We start from the raw sequence: 15,591 nt of genomic DNA on the forward strand, positions 1-15,591 counted from the left end.
TTGGTCCTAAACTCTTGCAGCCCTGCCCATGGTTTCTTCACCTCCTGCCTCTGGGGCTGCACTGATTTCTGAATCTGCTCGGGATGCTCTAAACACTAAACGCAACAGTGCGCTGAAGACAAGGTTGACCGGCTTTGTCTCTCTCTGGGTTTGAACTGATTCCTGAGGACATTCATAGGAGGAGAAAGTATATGTTGTTTGTTTTTAAAGCAGGTTCTCATTGGCTTTCAATGCCATTTCTGCTCCAGAATGGAATTAGTTATTTTTGGGTGAGAAGAAATACAACATTGTGACCCAGCAATTCAGTACCAAGACTGCCCGATACAGACAATTCCCTGTGCCAGCTCCTGCCGACAAAGCATTTTGATCAAACAAACGAGCTCTAAAGCCTCCATCGGTATAACATCCAAGTGCCCCCTTTTCCTGCACCCCGTAGAGTTTTAATTCATGCGAGTAATACCTGTCAAACGCTGCCATTTCACAAGGAGTGAGAGAATTGTACGCTTTGCCTCACGCACTTTTTCTGTCCTTGATAGTCACATGCACGCACGTACATTTAAAAAAGGAGACACTAGCCACGTGCTTTCAGTGTGGTCTGGATTACGAGGGAGCAGCTAAAACTGAGCACAGAATGCCTCTTTTAATTCTTTTCAGACATGGATCTAATTTTAAGTAGTTCTGTGCTTTCTCATCTAGTTTATACCACACACGTGCAGTAGTATCAGCTGTACCTTTTAGCCCCGCTTTCTGTTTAAGTAACTTTGGCTGGGTTTGCAGCTATTTGCATGCTTCGTCGGTGCCTTCGCTCCGTCCCCAGGCCCCATGATGTAACCTGGGCTCACTCTTACTGCTTCTCTCTTGTTGCCATTTCACAAGGGTAAAGCTCCAGTAATTCATCACTCATACACCCCCTCCTGCAGCCACAGTTGCAGAAGAGAACATGTTTGTAAACAAACATCCATCACGGTTGTTTGCACACGTCTGTATTTTCTTGCTCTTTTGACCTTTTTTTGCTCACTGCTGGTTTGATAAATACAACTGTGAGTAACCATCACCTAGTGCTGCACTGTAATTAGCACCAAAAGAGGTGGTAAATCATTACGAGATTATTTAGTAATTCCAAGACCATAGGAAAGATTTATCTACTGGTGAAATATAGAAATGATGTGAAAGAACAGAAAGACAAAGGAACCCAGAAGCAGGATGGCAGAACATGGAAATCCTGTGTCATTAAAACACAATGAGCCAGCTCCCCGGCTGATTTAAACTGGCATTCTTTGACAGAAGTCAATATAATGACTTGCACGACTGGAAGACTGGGGTTATTTGTCAGGTCTGACAAACCTTTTCTTTCTCAAGAAGCACAGGGGATACAGGAACCCTGCAGGGAGCGATGGGGAGGGCTCTGCGGGGCCGCAGGGAGCGATGCTGGACCCTCTGTGAGGAATGCCGGACTCTCCACGAAGGATGCTTCCCGGATGAAGTGTCGTTCCACAACAAATCTGCACAAACTCAAGCTGTTCAGCTTAACCCGCTCACATCGGTGCTGATCCCAAACGCTTGCTGATACACAGCTCTGCATAAAGATACCGCGTCGACCAAACATCGGTGAAACATCTGTCGCACACGCTGGTGCTGATCCTACACAGCAAATTCAATATTTACCTGTATGGCTGGAGCTCTGACAAATTATAAACTCACGTTACAAAGCCGCTTCCTAGTTCTGGGAGCTCGTGAGACAGGCATATTAAATGAGCAATAAAATACAACTTAATGGGGTCGATGTTAAATTAGTTTCAATTATCAAACCCCATTTTAACAAAATGAACGCCTGGCTTACATCCAGGATTCAAATAATTTCCATGAGAAAGCACTAGGTTCTCTCTCCTCCCGCTAACTGATGGCATGTCACTCCTTTGCCTTTCATTAGGGAATAACTTCCATATGCTATCCCAAGTACATGAATGTACCAACAACAGCCAGAAAAAAGAAAACACGCAAGTTCAAGCAGAAATGGAGTAGAAATCAAGAAATGTAAATGACTGCTAAACTTGATGAAGCAAAGTCAGTGTTAATAAATTCTGGAAAATTCTATGCAGATTATTTTCCGATTAGTTGCTTGAAGTGCGTTATCATGAAGATATTACAGTACCTAAGAAAAGACACAGAGAACCTCTGCTTTTCACTAAGAAGGTGGACACAGGCTTTAATGTGTATCAAGCTATTCAGATCTTGAAAATAAGAAAAGGAAATGCCCTGCATATGCTGGAAATTAGCTATCATATTTTGAAATGAGTAGCTAACATTAGCGAGCACAGATTGATAAAGACCCAGCGCCTGTCCTCCCTCCCTGGAAATGGAGAGAGGGGACGCCGGTGCATCCCAGGGAGCCCACTCCATCACCTGCACCACTATTCACTATCAGAGACGAAAAAACTGAGTATCTGCACAGTTTTTCCAATTTATAAAACAAGAGATGTGGCCATTACTGTTAACTGTTCTTGGCCACTTGACTTGAGAGTTGCAGCTGGGCTTCCTGACTCAAAAGAGGCATCATCTTTATATTGCGATGGAGAGCGTTTTTATTCCAGTTGAGGAATACATATTTCAATAACAGTTTGATTATATGCTTATATTATATCTCTTCAATGTTCCTAACCCAGAGGGAAGCAGAGAGCCAACACATGCAAAACATACACACAATGGTGAAAGCACCTTCCAGCTCGCTCTCATCCAGGAGCCCTAGTTACAGCTGGACCCCTTGGGCTGTCCTTCAAGACCCTATCAACCCCTCCCCACCCCAGAATCTCCCTGCTTCTGGGGTCTCTTTCAATTATTTGTTCAGAGCTCTGAAGTCAGCCATAATTTCTATACTGTACCACTCCTCAGCCTGCGTTCTGGTCCACATGTCTAAGTCTTTCAAAGATACTTCCTCCTTCAAAAAGAAAACCACAGAAATGAAGCTTGTCTCCCCTTAAGCCTTTCTTCCTACCTCTTTTACTTTAATTAGCAGTATGTATCATCCCTTTCAGTAATGTGTGCAATTTCAGAGTTGCCTGTATTCGCTTTGCCTGGGTGTGGTGACGGTGCATTTGTGCATCAACCAAAAAGAAGGCTGGAGACTGCTGGAGTGCTATGGGCATCGGATCTGCAGGACACGTTCAAGGGGATCACAAAATCATGACAAAGTGTGAGGTGAAAGAACATGATACTTCAAGTTATTGCCAAATCATCACAACCAGGGTTCAGCAGTAAAGCTCAGATATACAACAATGCAATTATTTCTTTCATATATAATCCCCCTTTTAAGGGGCATTACAAAAGACAATCTGACATAGATTACTTGACGCCAAGAATTCGGAAGCAATTTTTCCGTAGCCGAGGAAGTGCGTACTTCTCATCTTCATTCCACCCGTGCGCATCCAGCTGCCTCCAGCCCCTTTTTATCTTGCCGTGTCTTCTGCATTGCTCCCTGCTTTCATATCCCAGAAAGCCCAACTATCAACCTGCCTTCTTTCAAGTCCCTCTTCAGATGTTTTCTAGTAAAGCCCACACAGCACGAACCTAGAGAAAATGCCATTTCACGTGGACCGTATGAAAAACAGAAGGAGAGTGAATGCTACAGGAATAAAGCTTGATCTGGCTCTCAGCGAGCGTTTCATGTTGTCCAGTTACACAGACAGCAAGCTTGCAGGGACAGGAATAATTTATTCTTCCAAGTCTCACTGAACACCCATCATATTATCTCTTTTTCGCAAGTTAAAACAACGATAACATTCTGAACTTTGTCAGGCATCTATTTTGCAGCCGTGAAGGCTTAGAAGGCACAAATTAAAAGATGGAAGAGGAAGCCATCTAAATTCACGCTGTACTCAAAGCACACTGAACAGAGTTCAGACAAAGCTTTCTCAGATGTACTACTATTTTTTTTTCCTTTTAGCTATGCAATATGGACATGAGATGTTTTATAAATGACATTTTTCCTTAAAACAGATGCAATCTTCATCCGTTTAAACTCGGAGAAGTGGAATTAAGACACATCAAAATATTAAGATAGATATATTTTTCATACTTTCACTGACACCTGGAAAGTTTAATTAAGTTGAAAGCCACCAACTTCAGCTGAAGATGTTGACTGCTGGCTTGTTAATTAGTTGCCTGTCTCATTGATTAGCAACTTCTGCAGTACTCGATTATAAATGTTTGCAACGCTTGCCTTGCTTCACAGCCTAATAAATAGAGACTATTTAACAATTGTGTCTTAGTTTGATTTATGAAGCTAAAAAAGTATATTTTATTGCAAAATAAAAAATTCAAAAACATAAGGAAAAACAAATTGAAACACTAAATGTGCAAGTTTTGCTTTTTCATCGTAACATACACGAAAACTTTTCTAAAATTTGCAATAATGAGTCACTGCAGCCTGTCATGAGTATATCCTTAATTTCAGAGCGCAGACTGTCACAGCATTTGACAAACGCTTCAATAAACCAGCATTAAACAATGTTCAGATGAATGAGCTGCACTATGGCATTCTGTGCTCTATTCATTAATAGCAATATTTATTGCGAGCAGCCCACTTACTTGCCATAGACTGAGCACAAACTTGCAAGAATACATCAGCATCTGTTCTCGTCAATGGTCCAAATCCTGTAAGACCTGGAGCACTTGCGACAACCAGTTCCTAGCTGATGAAGGCAACGTGCATTTCTATGAGAGTCCCTACAAAACCACGCAGACGTAGTGCAGAGCCTCACTTTCTGCTGTGGATAATATCAGCCAGCAATGCTCTGCCAGCCTATTTACGCATTTTGCTGTCAGTGAAGGGTAATTCTGTTATTGCCCACATTTACAGTACTATAATTATCAAAGTTGAATTGACCCTTTCCCCTTTTATTCCGTTTGGATGATCACCCTTGATTGCCGCTTAGCCGAAAGATCTTTATCCAAATAATAATGATCGCTGCCAACATCATTTTCGGTCAGTTAATGCTCCGCTGCACGAGGTAAGGGCAGAAGGCAAAAACCAAGGGATTTCACCCCACAAGTCTGAGTAGAGAGTAATGGTTCCCCCAGTGACTCCTGGTACTATTCTAAATGATTATAATACCCACGAAAGCATGGAGAAAAGGGAAAGAATTTTTGTACCTGGCAGGGCAGCGTCAGGGGAGGCAATGTTTACACAGAGGCAGGTTTCTGACTAGTTATGCCAGACTTTCCCCAGCAATTCGAGATAAACAGCAGTAAACACAAGCTCCAAACTAAAATCTTCCAACAAGCGGCAGAAGAGCGTCTTGCATGCAATGAATACATATATCGTTACTCCTAGATGTACGCTGTAGCCCAGTACTGCAGTTCTCCGACCATACAAAGAGGCAGTTGTCTAAATCAAATCCCAGAGGCAGAGCCAGCAACAAGCCCCAGTGCCCAACCCGGCAGGTTTTGTGCTGCACCGCATCTCCTACCTTCCCATTCTCCTCAATGACCACGCAGGCATTACAAAATGAGGTCCCTTTCCAATAATATTTAGATTTTCTAAGAACCATACAGTATTTTACCTACAAAGCAATAGACTAATCACCTCAAATTTTGCCATAAAACTTCATTTTTATTGGCAATAAAGAAGTACTTTGGGTCCATATTCTCCCTAATTTGATAGATGCTTGGAAAAGTAGGTATTTTTGTAACTCCCTAAATGAGATTTAATTTCAATACCTACATACTAATTCAAATGCAAAGAAGCTAAATTGAAAAGAGGCATCACATAAAACGCACAGGGGATCAATACACAGCCAGATAGTTGGAACATCTGCTTATAAAAATGTCTGTATAGTCTCTGTTTTATTTAAAGCGCATCATCTTACCTCAATAACTTTTGAGAAAGATGTAATTAAACTTGCCCAGATGGACTTGTGAGTTAAACAGAGAAAAACATAATATACCTAATCATCTGCATGTAAGAGAGAAATGAGAAAATTGCATTGATATGGTCTCTAACTTTATAATTTGGGAAATTATGGCCTAAATCGGAGTCAGGTCACATCTAGCGAGGGCTTCACTGCTGACACATCAGGAATGCAAAATGGGTACAGACCTCTTGTGAGGCTGAGTCAAATCCTCTGCAATCACAGAAAAACTTGCCATATAATCCCTAAATATGCATAAATTACACATAATAACATACATTTGCTTAGCTCCCCTTTACAGCTATGTACAGCTGAGTGATACTGTAGAATCCCACTTTGGCAGCTAGAGTTTTCTGGTTTTAGTTTAAATGAATTGTTGCCCACTTCAGATTTAATTGTTCTTATCCCAGTGCCCTCTTAGCTGGAACAGTTCTTCCCTTCTGAAGTTTCTTCCCCTCTCACTCTTTATTTCCCTAGTTTAAATCATTCTCTTTTCATCTCCAGCTTCAGTTGCCTCACACTAGAATTACATGTCCTCTGGCTTCAAACCTCTGCACTGTAATACATAGCACCGTATTAACAGTAGTTATTATTATCACCCATCACCACCACCTCAACAGCTCCTTTAATTCTGCTTGCGCATTTACATGTATTAAGGAAACTTCTGTCCATCCTCAGAGACAGTCTAGGCTTGCCCAGGAAACGCAGCAGACTGGCATTACAGAAGGAGAAGAAATAGCCAAATGAAGTTTCTAGCAGGGTTTTCATTGCAGCAACAAATTTTGACAGGCTTGCAGTAGAAGACAAGGGCAGATGCACTTGGCAGTGCTGATGACTCCACCTCTTTGACTTTTCGTCCCAAACTGAAATGAGAATTTTAATTGTACAAAGTTTGCTGCACCTTTTTCCCCTAACATTAGAGGAATGCTTTCCGGCTTGAATTCAAGACACTTGAGCTCTAATCAGGAACAAGAAGTACAAGGAAAGGAGCTTCCCTGGGAGGACTCCAGCGCAAGTGCTGGTGAAGGGAACGGACCTCTGCCAGCCCAGCATCCCTTCCACACGTGTCTCGGGATCCCATGCTGCCAACTGTTACCCACAGCAAACCATGATGCTCACTGGCCTCGCTTCACCATCTACAGCTGCTCCTACCTCAAAAGCCTTTCCTTTTACAGCAGCATGTCTCTTTAACAATACAACTGTCAGCTGTAGCAAAACTGCCCCTCGACATGGCAAAAGCACATTTAACACGCATCAATTTAACCACATTCCACAGGCCGTAACGTTGCTTGGGACGCAGAGTCAACACTAGACTCAAACCAATGGTTATCAGTCTTGCCTTACTGACAATTTAAAGCACATTTTTAGGCAGCTTTTAAGAACTTTTCTGAAGGAAGACCAGTGTGCTCATGGCAATGATCTCCAGCAGTGTGTTTGCTCAGATGGTAAGGGTGCATGACGTTGAGTATTTGGTTTTCAGTGGAAAATCTATGCTCACCATGTGCTTGGTGTCATGTCACTGCTCTCCTGTGACCTCACCACCCACCACTATGGTGACACGCAGATTCTTTAGGGATCCTCAGTAGAACCACAACACGATGAAGTTGTTGTTACAATCAAAACTATATTTTAACCTGGACACTGTGCAGAGCATGTCATTTCACAGAACTCGTCCTCAAGGCCCTCTGCAGATCAGGCTGTTGTAACTAATGCCTGAAACCCTCTGCAGACGAGGTCATTTTAACACACTAACCATAACTCGAGCTCAAAGGACGCGTACAAACCTCACTGAGCCCTCAGCAAAGGCACCGATGGCACCAGCTCCCCTCACCCTGGGCCCACCGCTCTGCGCTGCCTGCCCGGTCCCGCCTGCTGCGCGTTTTTATAGGCGACACGTGCTCGTGCACGTCCCCCTCCTGCCACGTGTGTCGTCCAGATTGGCCTGGGCAGCCAGGACCCCTTTAAAGCAGCAGCGGGTACGTGACCTGCGGGCCCAGGGCTAATGGCCGCCTGCCACAATATGGCGCACCCGGGTGAGGAACAGGGCCCCGGGCACAGCTCTTCCTAAAGCATCTGAAAATACAGGAGCTTAAAGTGAACAACCCCCCTCCAATAATTCAGTAAAACGCCCAAAGTGTTAAGGGAAAGCCAGATCTCATCGGCAAAGCCTCCACCAGTGAGCTTCAGTGACAGTTACCCAGTGCCGCGAAGCCAAGGCCTGGGTCGTGTTTGAGAAGCGATTATATTAATAGGAGTCATTCGGTGCTTTATCTGTTCCAAGTGCTATGCAAACATTAATTAGGCAGTCGGGTACAGAAATGCAAAGTGCTGCAGAACTGACCAAAATATAAATTAATTAATTATGGAACTGCAACAGCTTAATCATTTTCCAGCTACCCGCTAACATCAAAGCACCAGTCCTGGGAACTACACAGCACCAGAAAAAACGCTGAACAAATTGAATTGCTGCATCGTTTATAGAAGACCATCGTTTAATATGTACAGCAGTACTTCTTGGTTTAATTATTCATCCTCAGACATGAAATTAGCAGAATTTCTTTTGTACGCAACCTACATCTGCTTGGATAGAAGCATGAATTCAAATAGGTCTGTGAATATTCATCTTTGTATGAATTTTGAGTTAATTTTTAACAGATCTGGATGCCTGATTTCATTGGAATGTACTGATACAAAGTACAGTGTTTTTTGTATAACAATGGAAAACGCTTGACTATGTATTTTTTTTTTCCCCCCAGGAATTACATAGCCATGCTCCAAATATTCTGGTCTGAGCCACTGCTGAGGGACTGGTTATGCTGCATCTGCATGTGACAGAAGGAGACAGAATGTCTGGACAGGCATTTATAAGAATATTTTCCTGTTAAAAACCAGTTCTGGAAAAAAAACCAACAAACCCCAAGCCCAAAACAAACAAAACAACAAAAAACCAACCCACATTGAAAATAAGCTCTACAGAAATATTTCTCTTTTTTTTTTTCCTGACTTCTGCTCTCGTGTGCATATTTCTTCATTAGAAAATGGCATTTTTCAACAGATAAAAGGGTGAAACAATGCTTTTGTTCCACCTTAATAAAAAAAAAAAAATAGAATTTGATATTGAAAACTATGATGCTGTCCCTGGAGTTGCAGCATTAATCGCGGGTGTTGCTGGGATATCATGACAGCAATAACAGGCTTCCCTGTACGGACAGCCAGTGAAAAGCCCACTGATAAATACTGATGCCCCCCTGCTCTGATGGCTGAAACGATGTATAAACGTTGTACGTGTGGTCTTCTCCATATGAATTCATCTTACCTTTTCAGATGTGAGAGGCAATATGGGCAATACCTAATTCTGGATACCTGGACAACAGGTAAACTCCGGCTTTTCACGTAACGGAGTGTAGACATGCACAGAAATTGCGGGGTGACCTATACAAACCACTCGGGGGAGGCAACACAGGTATTCCTAACTTCCAGGATCACCACCTTCCATGTTCCACTAAAAAATTGCCAGAAATCTTTGTGCAGCCCATTTAATCTGTTGCAAACCCAAGGCTTATACAGCTGGGGGGTTTCATCAAGGAGCCCATTCAGCAGAGAGGAAGAACAGCGTTTCCTTATTCGTTCACATCAGTGTAAAACAAATACCAGAGTCAGTATTTTGGCTTGTGCTTTCTGGAGCTACTTCAGTCACCCTCCAGGAGCGCCGAACAGATACAGCTGCAATAGCATTTCTCCTTTGACAAAACAAACTTGTTCAAACAGAAGCATTATTATAGAGCTACAAGACAAATTCGCTTATTGAAGCTATCGTCTTTACGCGGTGCTTGCTAAGAAAAAAGGAAAGCCAGTTTTGTTGGCTGGTGTGTTTGTTGTGAGCACAGATCTTTCTTTTTAAACAGCGAGAACAAGCAGAAGGCCAGAAACCAAAGCCTCCAAGAAAAAGCTGAGACGGAGATTGGGGTCAGGAGAAGCCACCAGACTCCAACCACGCACACGACACAGCAGAGCATAAACACTTCTCAAAAGCTTCTAGGTTCCTTTTCTAGTTTCTGTCAAAACACAAGTGGATAGTCAAGGGTTAAATTACATCCTAAAATATGCATATGCACACTCACAGGACTAATGCGTCTATGCGACTGCAGCTCATTAACATGCAAATATGACTTCAACAGTGAAACTCACTGCTACAGGAAGTTAATGAGGCAAAGAATTGCATAAGACTCACAAAAATACAGAAAATTTCCTTTCATACTTGTCCAGCACATTGCAGGCATACGGACTACGTCCCATCTTCATTAACACAAGGCAGTCTGGCTCACCCCGTGCAACGCCCCTGGTTTCCCGTCGCTGTTCCCAGGCTGCCCACAAATGCGTTTTGGGGTACAGGGCAGCGACGTGGGGCTGCCCACGAGAGAGCATTTGTTAACAAAGGCACGACTCAAAGAGCTGCGTGTTGTTTTTCACAGCCTGTTCCGCCTCTGATCTTGCTCTCCAAAACTTAAAATTATCACCACAACTGCTTTTTAAGGAATCTGACAGCCCTAACAAATCAGAGTTATTTGGCACCAAAGGAATAATTTGCAGTTACTGCTTCCCAGAGCTGACACCTGAAGAAAAGACTCCTCAAAATATAATCAGAGACCCTTAACTGATACACATCAACGATCGCATTCAAAGAAAGCATCATTATTTTCACCAGTAGGACCTCAGAAGAACAAGTGAGAAAAGTAGTCTGAAAAACACAGTCCCAGGTTGGGCGATGGACTGAACGGGGGTGGTAAGCTCAAAGACCCTCAGAGGTGCCGCTGCCTTTTCAAGGGAGGCTGCATAGCTCCCCAAATTATTAGTGGATTTGCACCTCTAGGTAGCTAGTTTAAGTACGTCCTGGGATTGATCTAGCTTTCTATCTTAGCGTTTTATCCTGCTGTGAAGAACTGTAATATCTGAACACCCAGAGTACATAAAATCAATAGCAATACCCCGTGTGGACTGTGAACAGCTCTGGCACGTCTTTCCTCTCCTGGCACGTTGGCAGCGGCGGATAACTGGTACCTTAACGACACGTTTGGATACTCTAAGTGCTTTGGTTTTGACAGCTGTTTAACGGCTTGAACGATACGAGTTTGGAAGTTTTTGTGTGATTTCTAGTGAACAGATGTTCATTTAGGAAGCACACACACACAAAAGCCCCAGTAGCTGCTGGGACTGGCAGTAGCTGGAGCCCACTGGCTGTCCCCAAAGGGGCACCAGGGCCACTGCCGCACGGGGACGGTGGGGCCGCTCGCCCCTGTGGGGAGCTTTAAGCCTATTTTCACAGGTAACTCAATACTTAACACAGTTTCCAGTCATTTGAGGGTCCACAAGGCACTATAGAGGGTTGTTAGGTAACTTTTCTGCATCCTATTCTTACCTTTTTTCTCTGTATAATTCGATTATTAATGTTTTTTCTCAAGGATGGGTCAATAGTTTGATCAACATGAAAATAAAATATTACTTCCTAACTTCTTTTTTTTTTTTTAAACTTAGAATATAAGAAGAATTTAAGAGAAGAGCAATGACTATATTGTAGACAGAAAGAACGCTCGCATCCCTGTCCCTCCCGGGTAGCCTTGAAGCAGAGCCACCAAGCAGGGCAGCGGGAGGAGCGGTGCCCCAGGAGGAGTGGGCAGGCTCCCTGCTGCCGGGCAGGACACGGCTTGGGAACTTACCAGTTTCCTTTGAGCTAAAAAAGTAGAACATAAAAATATAAAAGAAGTGCTGAAGGTTTGTCTATGAACTTTTGTTTTACAGCTTTGTGCCTTTTGCATGGAGCTGCTAAATAGCAACTATTAAATTAATTACTTTATGGTCACCTCCTCCCGCCTTGCAGAGCACATCGACGCAAAACAAGATGATGCAATGCATCCAGTACTGTTGCCTCCTTAACTTCAGAATCTGAACATGTTCACATAACCCATAACATCACAGCACTACCCAAAACACTTGCACAGGTCCGGGAAGCATCCCGAGCGCGTTAGCTAGTAACGGCACTGTGCCCAAACGAGCTAGCCCTGCTTCGTGGTAACACCATAGCTCACGCAGCAAAATCCCTTCCGTACAACATTGCAGGCAGACACAGAAACCTCCAAATTTAAATCTTGTCGAAAGAAGTTGGCCTAAACCATGTCCTCCAGCAAAATGAAACAATTTCCTCACTCATCACCTAATATAAAACTCACATGAAACTTTTGGCGCTCCTCTTCCCACAATTCTATTAAATCTCCCTCAGCGGGACAGAGAAACCGATGCCGTGCCCTGAAGATTTTCAGTGCACTGCAAAGATGAGAAAAAATGTTGTCGCAAAATAGCGTGGGGAAAGTCAGTGCTTAGGAGATGTGTTTTTCTAAAAAAACAGATGTAAAAGATAGGGACGACCCCTGAACACATTCTCCTGAAACTTTATTTTGCTGACCCCAGACATTTTGCAATAGATATTTTAAGTATAGAAATTACAGTACAAATATTTAGCATGGTTTTGTTTTTCCACTATTTTGTTTATTTGCTTAAAATAAAAGATCATACTTCGCGTATTCCCGCAGCCTAACTTCTCTAGGGTTGCAATTCCTGAAACACGTGTGGCACTGCATTGCAGAATCTCTCTGCATCCAATTTTCTGCCAGCTCAGAAACTGTCATAGCACATTTAGAAAGACTCGGAACCAAATTTCAAAAATAGGTACCTATAAGTACCGGAATAAAAGTGGCTTTGTGTTCAGTAGAGCTAAGCAGAAGAAAGTAAACACTATTATAAGTAGTTTGCTATTACCTAAAATGCTGAAAAAGTACCCTGACAACGCGCACGTATAAAAGGGGAGAAAGCACAAGTTACTAAACAAAGCAGTGAAACATTCTGAGCGCCAAGCAGCAGATAAATTAGAGCAATCCAGATGAACATCAAGGTGACATAAACGTTAATTAAAACGTAACACCCCGCTCTGAACAAAATACACGTTAAAGAATAACAGTGGCAATTCAAGGAGGAAACAGTCAATGACAGCTGACCTCCAAACAGACCTCGCCAGCCCCGGTGTGCTCGCAGCACCCGCCGCAGGGGCACGGGTGGAGGGACACCAGCCTGGGTCCTCCAGCTCACCGAGCAGCAGCCTCCAAGCAACTCCCAGCACTTGAGGAGGTCAGCAAGGCACAGGCTTTGCCGACCCTCTGCAAACCTGAAATGTCTTGAGGAACTATTTCAGCTCGGGGAAAAGGCACGTTCCTCGAAATTTCATTTTGCCGGGAATGCTCAAAACATTTCAACTCTCAGGGAAGAAAAAGTTAGATGAGGGCGGTTACAGAAGATAGCTATATCGCTGAAATATGTTATTCTAATTATTTGTTAAATGGAGCGAGGTCTTAGCTGTAACATAACACCATTTTAATGGAATTTAAAGCTATACTCCACGTAGGTTTAATTGAGCATTGAAACGCTTAGCACAGAACGTGGGAAAACAACTTTCATCAACAGCAGCTTTGAACTGGGAACGGGTAGAGCAGACCTTTGAAACATTGCGCCTTTGCTGCGGAGATACCTATCACCAGGAAAAGGAGCCTGTTAGGAGCATCGGCTTCATCTGCTCAGCAACCTTTCGTCATGCCGGTCATGAAACGGGGACTTATTTTGCCATTTTATCACGGGCATATAATATGCGATGCACTTTTGTGTTAGTGTGAAATACAGTGGCATTCTTAAATCAAAAGTTCTAAAATGACACTTTACCTGCAAGGCACGCCATGAATGATTGCAGCACGAGCAGTTCCCATAGCAACCTCATCTTCAGCTTCCCGGGTCAGAGGAGACGAGTCCAGTAACTACAGAAGAGAACGGGGTTCCTTGGAAATTTTAGGCAACCTTTAATCTGTAAAAGAGAAAAAACAGATTACACGGAGACTTAGGATTGCTGCTCCTTCTACTTGTTGACAGGTTGTTTTTTCTTCCTAGGAAAGTTGCCTCTGAAGAGCAGCAAAGAAACTTTGTCAAACATTTCATTTTAAATCATTCTGAGGAGCGATTCGTGACCGGCGAAGTACGCTGGTACCGGATGAGGATTATGAATTGTAACCCCGTGTCTGCATCTTCCACTTGGGTGTTGTGAGATTTCTTCCTTCTCTCAATTTTGATTCACTCACTGACTCTCTGGGGTAATCCAAAGTGTAATTAGTTAACTCTGTAGATCACAGTTAAGAGGAGAGTTATAATTCTTCCAAAAAACCCCTTAAAACTTCTCCAGGGGAAACCTGTGGTTTTCTTCCTTGCACTCTAAGTCAGTAAATAGTTAAATAGTTAAAATTTGTAAGCAGGCAATTTGAAGACGTCCTCAGCTTATCGCTGCAAAGTATCCCCTCCCAATGCAACCCAAGGGGGGAAAAAAATGCCTCCTTTTATGAAAGGAACCTTTTCCAGAGCAGGCATTTAAATATTAAAAATAAATAAATCAAGTCAGACACACATTCTTATAATTTATTCATATCACTGAAGGCTGGAAGTTAAGGGGCCTCCGTGCTTACAAGACAAACTGCATGACTAATAGCATGTGAAGGGGTATCAGGAGAGGTCTCTGCTTGCTTTTGTGAGTTAAAATTGGTAAAATTCTTCTAATAAAGTCAGGTTCAATGCACTGAGAAGACTAAGAGTATTTTCTGATCTGAGGATGCGCCTTGGAAGCGGGTAGAGATTAACTGAATATATTCATCTGTTCTCACAGACTGATTAGGCTAGCTGGGGGTTAGCAGGAAGGACTAATCAATGAAAACTAATAACAAGTGAATGATTAGAGTATTAATTATTAATTTTTGAAGGAAAATGTCATCATAGACCTTTATATTGATTGACATAGTCTCCATACACGGACAAATACTACTTTTCCTCTAAGCACTGAATTCCATTGGTTATAACCGCACCTATACAGGAGATTTCTACCAAAGGCACATTGCTCTTGCTTTTACACTACTTTAAGTGAGATTCAAGATAAATCTTATATTCACCACCAGCTGCAGAAATTCTTTTGTGTTCTCATTTTCCTACGTATTATTCCCATCAATAAGCCCATGGTGTCACTTATAAGGCTTCTCTTCATTACCCTGCAACGCAACGCTTTACGATCGCTCTCCTCACTCTCTGCAATGAGCTACGTGGGACTGAAACAGAGCAATCATTCACAGCCTTTGATACCTAATTAAAAACACGAGGTATGGCACTTATCAACTTAACCTACTGCCAGGAACCCATCTAAAGCATCCGCAGACCCGTCCGCGAGCTGCCAGCGTGCGGAAGGGCTGACCAAAATCCCTCCTGCTATGTGGATTAATAACAACAGCACTCAGCTTCCCAGCTCTCTGTAAGCAATGCTGGTGGTAAGAAAGTATTATATCTGCCTTTCGGTTAAAAAAAAATAGGAATATAAAACTCTAGATCTGACCAAAGTCAAGCAAAATGCCTCTCTCTATTCCACGGGCTTTGAGGATGGTGCTTCCGGGGACTTGATGGAGATGAGGGACAACTCTTCACGAAGGACCATGGCGATGGCTGTTCTGTTTGCATCACATCCCTGGCATTCTCTTTCAAACTAGATTCTTGTTTTGGTATTTTATTCCCTAGCTTTCCATAGATGCAAGAAAATTCTTGGATAGTCTTCAATTTATTA

The 15,591-nt window shown here is 42.9% G+C and overlaps 1 protein-coding gene across 2 annotated transcripts in view; it reads right to left on the reverse strand.

Annotated features, from left to right (window-relative positions):
• LOC129211459 (contactin-4) overlaps positions 1-15,591 on the reverse strand; it is a 336,085-nt gene that overhangs the window by 149,118 nt on the left and 171,376 nt on the right. For both annotated transcript variants that reach the window (XM_054838596.1, XM_054838595.1), the window contains exon 3: positions 13,668-13,806. In XM_054838596.1, coding sequence (XP_054694571.1) covers positions 13,668-13,722 — 55 coding nt within the window. In that variant the 5' untranslated portion in view covers positions 13,723-13,806. The remainder of the gene's footprint in view (positions 1-13,667; positions 13,807-15,591) is intronic.

This window comes from Grus americana, chromosome 11 (assembly GCF_028858705.1).
Source record: "Grus americana isolate bGruAme1 chromosome 11, bGruAme1.mat, whole genome shotgun sequence".
In the NCBI taxonomy this organism is placed as follows: Eukaryota; Metazoa; Chordata; class Aves; order Gruiformes; family Gruidae; genus Grus; species Grus americana.